The sequence below is a fragment of the Dipteris shenzhenensis genome, chromosome 9 (genome assembly GCF_047967505.1).
Source record: "Dipteris shenzhenensis isolate YYH24624 ecotype China chromosome 9, Dip_SZ_1.0, whole genome shotgun sequence".
Taxonomy (NCBI): Eukaryota; Viridiplantae; Streptophyta; class Polypodiopsida; order Gleicheniales; family Dipteridaceae; genus Dipteris; species Dipteris shenzhenensis.
Window position 1 is genome coordinate 25,527,197 of NC_141604.1, and position 8,591 is coordinate 25,535,787.

General features: G+C 39.7%; 1 protein-coding gene across 2 annotated transcripts in view; it reads left to right on the forward strand.

Annotated features, from left to right (window-relative positions):
• LOC147898422 (2-oxoglutarate (2OG) and Fe(II)-dependent oxygenase superfamily protein) overlaps positions 1-2,448 on the forward strand; it is a 55,388-nt gene extending 52,940 nt beyond the window's left edge. For both annotated transcript variants that reach the window (XM_087379372.1, XM_087379373.1), the window contains one exon: positions 1,862-2,448. In XM_087379372.1, the coding sequence (XP_087235498.1) occupies positions 1,862-1,897 (36 nt within the window). In that variant the 3' untranslated portion in view covers positions 1,898-2,448. The remainder of the gene's footprint in view (positions 1-1,861) is intronic.
• Positions 2,449-8,591: the final 6,143 nt, after the last annotated feature.

Consider the following 8,591-nt stretch of genomic DNA (forward strand, 5'->3'; position numbering starts at 1 on the left):
CCACATGTGTGGGACAGGTGGACTGACCTGCCAGCTCAGATTCCAAGTGGCAGTCTGCCACGTGTCAGCTGCCACGTCACTCCCAAAAATCCTAAAATTTCAAAGTTGTCAGAATTTAATTCTGATCGCACACACGGGTTCCTAACAGCTTAGACTATCTATTGACGTACTCTAAGGTCATAATTGAGCCATACTGAGCTCATTTGTTTGTCGTCTTATCTTGTATCTCCATTACTCTTGGCATGCTGCCAGGCCCACACCCAAAGCTCAGGGAACATTCTCTTGAATGGTTCCTAGGTCGGTATGCAATCTGTGCATTTGATTGGTCCCATGTTTGGGTACTCAGGTGGGGTGTGGTTTCTAGATGTCCCTCTCAAAGAGAGGCCATCACTCTTGTGGGTCACTAATGCCCATAACCCCAAGCAAGGGGGTCCACCCTCAAATGCTAGACCTAGTCCCCATTGTCCGTAACTGAACAGAAGGAAAACATTTCATTTCTTAATAAGCATACTATTGAAAAACAAAAAGAAATAGTACCAAGCAAGTGGATACATGTTGAAGTAGGATGACACTTTCATTGAGAGGGGTGCATTTGCCTCGAAGGCCATTCAGTGCAGTTACTGTTTAGTCACATTTGGGGAAAATTTTGGGGTATACACAATCTGAGCTACTGAGTTTCAGTTGAGATGTTTATTGTCCACACATTTATGGCTAATCCCTGGTAAGGGTTTATTCCTTTTGTTTCATTTGGAGCTTCTTTTGCCCTTGTGCGAATGGGAAGAATCAGTGGGGATTGCACACTGTTTGGCCAAGCATTGGTTAGTGGGCAGTGTGATTTTGGGCAATGCCCTGAATGTGCTAGGGATTAACAACACTTCACTGTGAGTTTCCTCTTTTTGGAGAAGAGGTTATTCTGTCATTTCGTAGGATGATAATTGGATTGTCAGGGATAGAGAAGAAGTTATGCTGTCATTTTATGGGATGGAGAAAAGGACTTCAGATAGTCACCGTGTATAATAGCGGATGAGAGGGGGGATGAGCGAGGGGATAGGAGGGGACGAGCAGGAGGGGTTATAGGTGACCTTTGCAGGCTCTGGATTCAAACCTGAGTGGAGCTTTGTGAGAGCTTGGTTCTGGAGGCAGCTGGGAGCAAGACTGAAGCTTCTGAAAGGAAGCTGATTGGTAAGTATGTATGTGGACCATCCACATTCATCTGACTGTACAAGTTTTAAGGATTGAGGTTGTGGATGCAGCTTGATGTGGAATGGATTGAAACAGACCAACAATGCTTTTATATTGTAGGATATGGTCTGTCCCAAGGGGATGACCAGATGCACATGTCGGTGCCATGCTATCTTGAACACTGGCCTGGCGTGTTTGAGAGTCGGACTGGCAGTGCCACTAAGGCATGGTGCTGTGATTGTACCAATGTTCTAGATTGGTTTCGGTTGCTCCTGTAGGATGCAGAGCAGGACAGTACGGGGTGTGCGGGAACTTGACCTGTTGGAGACGATGTCTCTGACTTGTTCCCGAGAGCTTCCACATGGGACCTGATGGAGTATCTCCTCAACAGAGTGGGTATTGGCCCACAGTGGTCATTGTTTGATGCAAGGTCATTGTTGTGTTCCAATATGGTATCTAAGCCAGATGTAACAGGTTGAGATTTTGCCACATAGGTATGGAAAAAGAATTTAAAACGGACCATGTGTGCTATCTTTCAACAATGATGTGCAATTGGAGAATGTGGGTCAGATGAAGCTTTTTTTTTTGTTCGAATATTTGGAGGACTTTGAAGTGGTTCTGTATGAATATTTTGTGTTTCCATAAAGATTGATACTCAATGTCGTACATATGCATGCAGGCACTTGATTCTGTGCTGGAAAGATATCTGGGATAGTCTCTCAGTCTGTTATGACGTCCTTCTGCAGTGTTAAAGGAAGGGCTTTGCAGTTGACCTGCCATACATAACCTGTACAATACAAGCACTCAAATGTCAGAATCCTTATATTGCTGCACAAAAACCACTGGATTTTTTCACATGGAAAGTGTGGATGCTTGAAAAATATTTAGTAAATCACTTCCAACTTCCAAGAGGCTTGTTGAAGAAGCAGCTGTGGATGTAGCTATTTTGCAGTAAAGGCTATGCAGCTTACTAGACAATATTATGTACTTCCAGAGGCAATTTTGTTCTTTGCAACATGTAGTTCGAGGGATGACATTACTTTTGGGGATTTGGTGACATGTCAATATGAGAAGGGAGGGGCAAGGGGCATCAGCAATAGCAAGACCTGAGATGTTTAAGAAAGGAAAAATAAAGTAAAAGCAAGCATATCTTAATAATGCAAGGAAAAATAAAATACAAGCAAGAAAGGAAATGTTTTTGCAACTATGGTCAAGACAAGATTATATGCCCTGTACCTTAGGATTATAGAGAGGAGCCTTAGAAATTTTGAAGGAATGCCAGGCTTTGTCCCCCATAGGTCATGTTGGTGCAATATGTACACCCATCGCGAGAAGATGAGAAGTTTAAAAGCTGAACTTTGGTGTCATAAAACTCATATAATGCTAAAAGCGAGTGCATGTATTTGAGGGGATATTTCTCTTCTCACCACCTTTTTTATGGATGACCCCTTCCAATTCCTTGTGTCCCATGTGTGAGAGCATATTTTTATACTATGGTCTACACCCGCTGTTGGGCGCTGATGACGTTAGTGGGGATGTCATAGTAGCTAGTCCCTACTATGCGTGGAGTTTATGGTTTTCAATCTTATGAGTGACCATTGTGAGATTGAAACTGCACTATGTTGTGTTTTAATGATGAGTTTGGGAATGTTCTTGGATTCATCTAGGAAAATTAGTATTCTCAAAATTGTAAAGAGTCTTATGGGTATTTTCAAAAGTTGTAAAGAGTCTTATGGTTTCTGCAAGCCTTGACTTGAGCCTGTTAGTTAGAAGGGAGGTCTTTGAATAATTGCATAGTGTTTGAAAAACTTCACTTTGAAATTTCATGGAGGCGGGTGTAGTGGAGACAATGTTGGGCTTTTTTTTCATTTCTTACACATTAGGAGAAAGACAATGGGCTTCCGAGTATCTTGGGATGTTAGCTTTGGTTTCACCCTTTATTTAAGAGTATAATTATTTAAGGTGCTTCCATTATATCTTTTAGGGATTGATTTCTATTATTCTCTTGTCATTTGTTATACTAGCATTGATATGAGGTTGGTTGCGGTGGGGGAGTTTGAGGGATGGCATTAAGTGATGATATGGTAATTATCAAAGCAATCCCACTATCATCATTGCATGCGTATGTGAGCCCAAGTTTATCTATTCTTGTTGTTATTGTCCATATAGGTCCACATAGTTGGGGAAGTCTTTGAAATTTATTATGTAGATTGACTTTGATATCAAGGGATACAAGATTGCCATGCCTTAGAAAAAGGCACAATACTTATGTAATTTGAGTATTGGCCATGTGTATGTGCATTTGATTTCCAAATGACTTTTTTGCAGACCAAGCAAGTCTAGGGTTACCACTATTGAGCGATTGGAGCATCTATAGGATGTTAAGCCTTGTGGTGGTTTTCAAACATTTTAAAAGAATATCTAATTATCTTGTGACAACAAGGGTGGTCAAAAAGCACAATCAAGTGCAATTATCATGAGATCATTATGTGCGCGGGCATAACTCCACTTGTAATAAGTTCATCTTAAAAGTGTATTTGATGGATCAAATAGGATACGAATAGCCAACACTCTTTAGAAAAGATTTGGACCAGTGAGAAACAAAAATCCTACACTTTCTGAAGTGGCATACACTTTATGTAGTAACACCCACTTTGTGTAGAGACCCTCAACATACATTTTGCATAATAACATACACTTTTGCAGAGACCCTTTGCATACACTTTGTGCAGTAACATACACTTCGGGTAGTGTACTCTTGTACTCTTGCACTCCCTCCTCCAACTTTCCTTCCTCTCCTTCCTCCTCCCTTCACATCTCCTCTTCTTCCTCCCAAATCCTCCCCTCCTCTTCCCTCGTTCCTACTCCTCCCCCTCCTATGATTCTCTTCCTCGTCTTTCCTTCTCCTCCTCTTGTCTCCTCCTCTCCTTTGCAAGCCTACTCAACCATGTAACTCTAACTCTTAATTCTCTCCCCTCCCCTTCGTCTCCCCCCCTGCCAGTAGCAACCCCTCAGTAGCTTTCCTTTCTCTCCCCTTCCCCCTCCCCTTCCCCTTTCTCTCCCTATCAGTGGTGCCCCCCTCCTCAGTCTACTGCTACTTCCTTATTACTCACTTGCATGTCGCCTTATGTGCAAGTAGTCGAGGAAGGAGGAGGTGGAGCAAGTTCAATATTGCAGCTAGCTATGACCAGTAGCTAGAGTACAATTAGAGTTCTAGTTAAGGTTAGGGTTTAGATTGTGTACTTTTTATTGGGTTACGTGAAGTTAAATGTAGATTAATTTAATCAAGTATTGTTGCTCTTATTACCTTAATTTGAATTATTGCTCTTAGTATCTTAGGAAAGTATAACTTAATTTGGATTAATGTGATTTTGAAGTATATGATTTTTGTTTGCAATTTTAAAACAAGGTGGGATCCCACTAAGGCCCTACCTTTTTGAATGTCATTGTAGATGTAAGTGTTAGTATGCATTATGTGCAAATGTATGCATTGGAATGGTCTGTCCAGTTTGCGAATGAGGTATGTGCTTGTTGGTTGGGTTGTCATGGTTGCTCCATATATGGTCTAAATGAGAGTCATAAGTTGTTGGCTCTTTGTTGAAGTGAAAGTAGTGCAGTATCATTTGTAGATTTATTGATTGTGGTGTTCTTTGAGAGGTAACTATGCTCAAGTCACCACTATGGACTTGCTTTCAACAAGGTGGCACAATCATGGAGTACCCATTTAGAGAAAATGAAAAGTAGTTCGATTACATACTACAAAGAAACATTTAGTAATTTATAGAAGGGAAACAAAAGTGTAAATTGGAAGGAAATGAAAAGAGAAAAGGTGAATGAATATGGGGAAAGGTAGATGAGTGAGAAGAGAGGAGAGAAAAGAGATGAAAGAGGGGATGGACCACTAAATATGAGTGGGTACATGGCCATTTTGGCAAGAGATCCTCATTTAAATAGTTCAGTGACACTCATGTAAGGCCAAAAACTTGATCCACACAAAGTGACAAAGTCATTTAGGACTTCTACACAAAAACAAAATCCCAAACCTAAACTTCATTACAATGGCCTCAACTATCACTAATCCTAACATTAAACACTAAATAAAAAGTGGGATAGACCTGATTAGCACAAACTAATTAAGTTCACCCCTTAGACCCTTGCAGGGCCAAAAATGTTTGCATTGAAATCATGGTATTAGAGTTATACATTGAAAGCAAGATATTTTTAAAGGAAGACGAGCCTTTTCTTTTCTTTAGATAACTTTTTTTTCAAACACAAAAAAAACATGTTGTGCAAGGTGTCATGCTGGACGTTGTCGGTGGTCCTGATATAGTGCTTGGCTAATTGGTAATTATTTCATTGGGGAAAGGTATCATGAGCAATGAGGTTGTCAGTATGCATGAGTGACTCTAAGGAGAGCTCAATGCAAAGGTGCTAGAAAAAAAAAAAGATTAAAAAAAAACTTGCCTTAACATTTTTAAGATTAGGATACAAATTGGCAACTAGTTTTTAAATTTAGCGGGTTGGGATGGCAACATAGTAGGGCATTCACTTTTGCATCTCGACCCCTCATTAGACCTCGAGGGCATTCGTCTCAACCCCTCCTTGACCTAAAGATCATGTGCACATCAGAAGCAATGCCAATGACCATAAGAGTCATATAGATATGAGTCAAAGTCCAACTTGGAAGATTTCATAATGCACACCATTTGCTTCTAAGCTCAAAAGGGAAACTCAACAAGTGCAAGCTAGATGAAGGCTCAAGGGTTAGAAAGGCCAAATTTGATAAGAAGCACAGATTTGTTTCAATTATGGCAATCTGCAAATTTTCTCAACGATTACCAAAGCAAGAGTGTGTCGGGAAATGCTCGTGGAACCTGCAAATCCTCATGGAACTTGCTACTGTGACAAACTCAGAAGCCCTCAAGCTCATGAGTGTCTGTCAGAAATGTTTTGTTAAAGAAACTTCTCCCCATGGGGGCTAGTTGTTCTATTCTAAATGACATGTATTGAGCATATTTTTGATGATACAAACTATTTTTCTGCCCCCCCAAAAAAAAAAAAAAGCAAACACTATACAAAAGTATGCACAAACTTTTAAAACTCACAAACAGAAGAGATTGAAGAAGCATGCTAGGTGCAATCTCCCCACAGGAGTGGTTCTCTCCTTCTACCTCCTATGTATTTGCATTTCTCATTGATTGAATAAATTCCAAGCAAGAATTCATACAGGTTGCATATACATCTCCTTTGTGCACAAATTAGGAAAAAGCCTCATGAGCCTTTAAAAATAGTTTGCTTTTTCTAAAAATAAAGCTTGCTTTTCTCACTATAGTTAATACACTTAGGCTAAGCCTCTAATGTTCAAAAATTTAAATATATACATGAGCATTTGTAATGTAAAAAGTTAGTCTTCGTCTTATTCATCCCCGCATCATTGGAGGTGCACCTATGTGCCAAAAATACGACAAATGATGTTCACTAAATGCCATCTGTCGATCAGCCGTTCTTTCCCTAAATTCACAAAATCAATAGCAATGAAATATTTCCAGCATTGAATAAACTTGGAATTAATCACCACAATTAATCAGCCTGTCAATATTTTGGCTACACAAAATCAATAAATCATAGATGGATGGTGCACACATGCGACACATGCCATCAGATGGTGTACCTCATGCCACACATACATAAAATCACACAAATGGTGCATAGATGCCAGACATAACATCATCGCCTCATACGTGGTGCACACAATGCCACACACTCATATAGTCATATTCGTACATCTAGCCATGTAGGAGCACACATCCATCACTATGGACAACGAGCACACATGCACCAGCTGCATGGCAGAAATGCTACATCTTAACTAAATATTGAAGTTTTAAATTAATATTTCGATTCTCATAACATCCCTCTTGCTTGAAATTGCAATCAATTGCATGACAAAAAGGTAGTCGATAAATCAGGGTACATGCAAAAATATTGCTCGGGCATCCACTTAGCATCCTCAATGGTGTGGTTCTTAAATGTAACAAGGTAAATGGAATAGGAATTGCCATGTCTCATCCTAGTCATTTTTCTATCAATATTATGGTCAAAGCTCTAATAGCTTGGTCTCTCCTTAGAACAAAGGTGCATCCTCTATAATAGGTTGAGTTGGAAGGTCCCAAGAGATGCACATGAAAAGAATTATGAATGTGTCATTGTGGGAGTAATTCTAGCCGATAGACATTGTCATTAATCTAATCCAAAATCCTAAAAGGGACCATAGGATTTAGGGGCAAGCTTAGTTACAAGATGGGTCTCAATCCTCTTGATATCAATACATAGCATGACTAGGTCACCTCCAATGAATAAAACCCTCTTTCTGTTGTGGTATACTTGTGCGGTATACTTGTGTGGTATACTTGTGCAGTGTAGACACACATGAGCGTGCTTGATGTCTTTATGGTGGATAGTAGTAAAAATGCTAAAGAAATCCTCAGTGAATCAGTCAACAGCCTCTATTCGATGCCTAAGAAAATCAACAGAGTAGGAATGGTCTTGCCATAAACAATTTGAAATGGAGATTTGCCTATAGCAGAGTGCTTAATGTTGTTGTAGGCAAATTGTAAAGAGTGTAAATATTTGTCTTATTTTCTTGGCTGGCCAAACACATAAGCATGTAACATGTCACAAATGATATTTTGTGTGACCTTAGTTTGACCATTCAACTTTAGATGAAAAGCAGTGGAGAAGTCTAACTTGGTACCAAGATTGTCAAAGAGTGCACTCTTGAAGTTACTACAAAATTTACTATCCCAGTCTGAGACCATTACTTTTGGAAGGCCATGGTGTACAAAGATGTGTTTGAGGAACATATGAGCAGCTTAAATGGCGGTCAAGGTCTTCTTGCAAGGGCTAAAGTAATTTAGTTTGCTAAATCTATCATGATACTCCAAATCATATCAAAATCAGAGCTAGTCATAGGAAATCCAGTAATGAAGTCCATAGAGATCTGCTCCCATGGATCATCGAGGATCAATAAAGGCATAAGAAAACCTTGATATTTTCCCTTGTAGCTCTTGACTTTCTGGCAAATAAGACATTGTGCAACAAAAGAAGCATCAACTTTAAGCTTGGTCCAAAAAAATACTGAATTATAGTGTGATATGTCCGCAACACCTCTATGCCCATGTAGCGTTGTTGATGCACCGCTTCTAGTATCAAGTGACAAAACGGTAAGCAATGCACAAGCACTTTTTATAGAATATGTAGTCATCATGAATGGAATAGGAGGCCATAGGGGTACCATTGGTTTGCTTAATTTTATGCCAAAATTTTTAAAAGTCTTGATTAGTGGCATAGGCCCAAAAGGGTCACCCTTGATGATTGAGATATTATGTATGCTAGGTCATAGGTCGTCG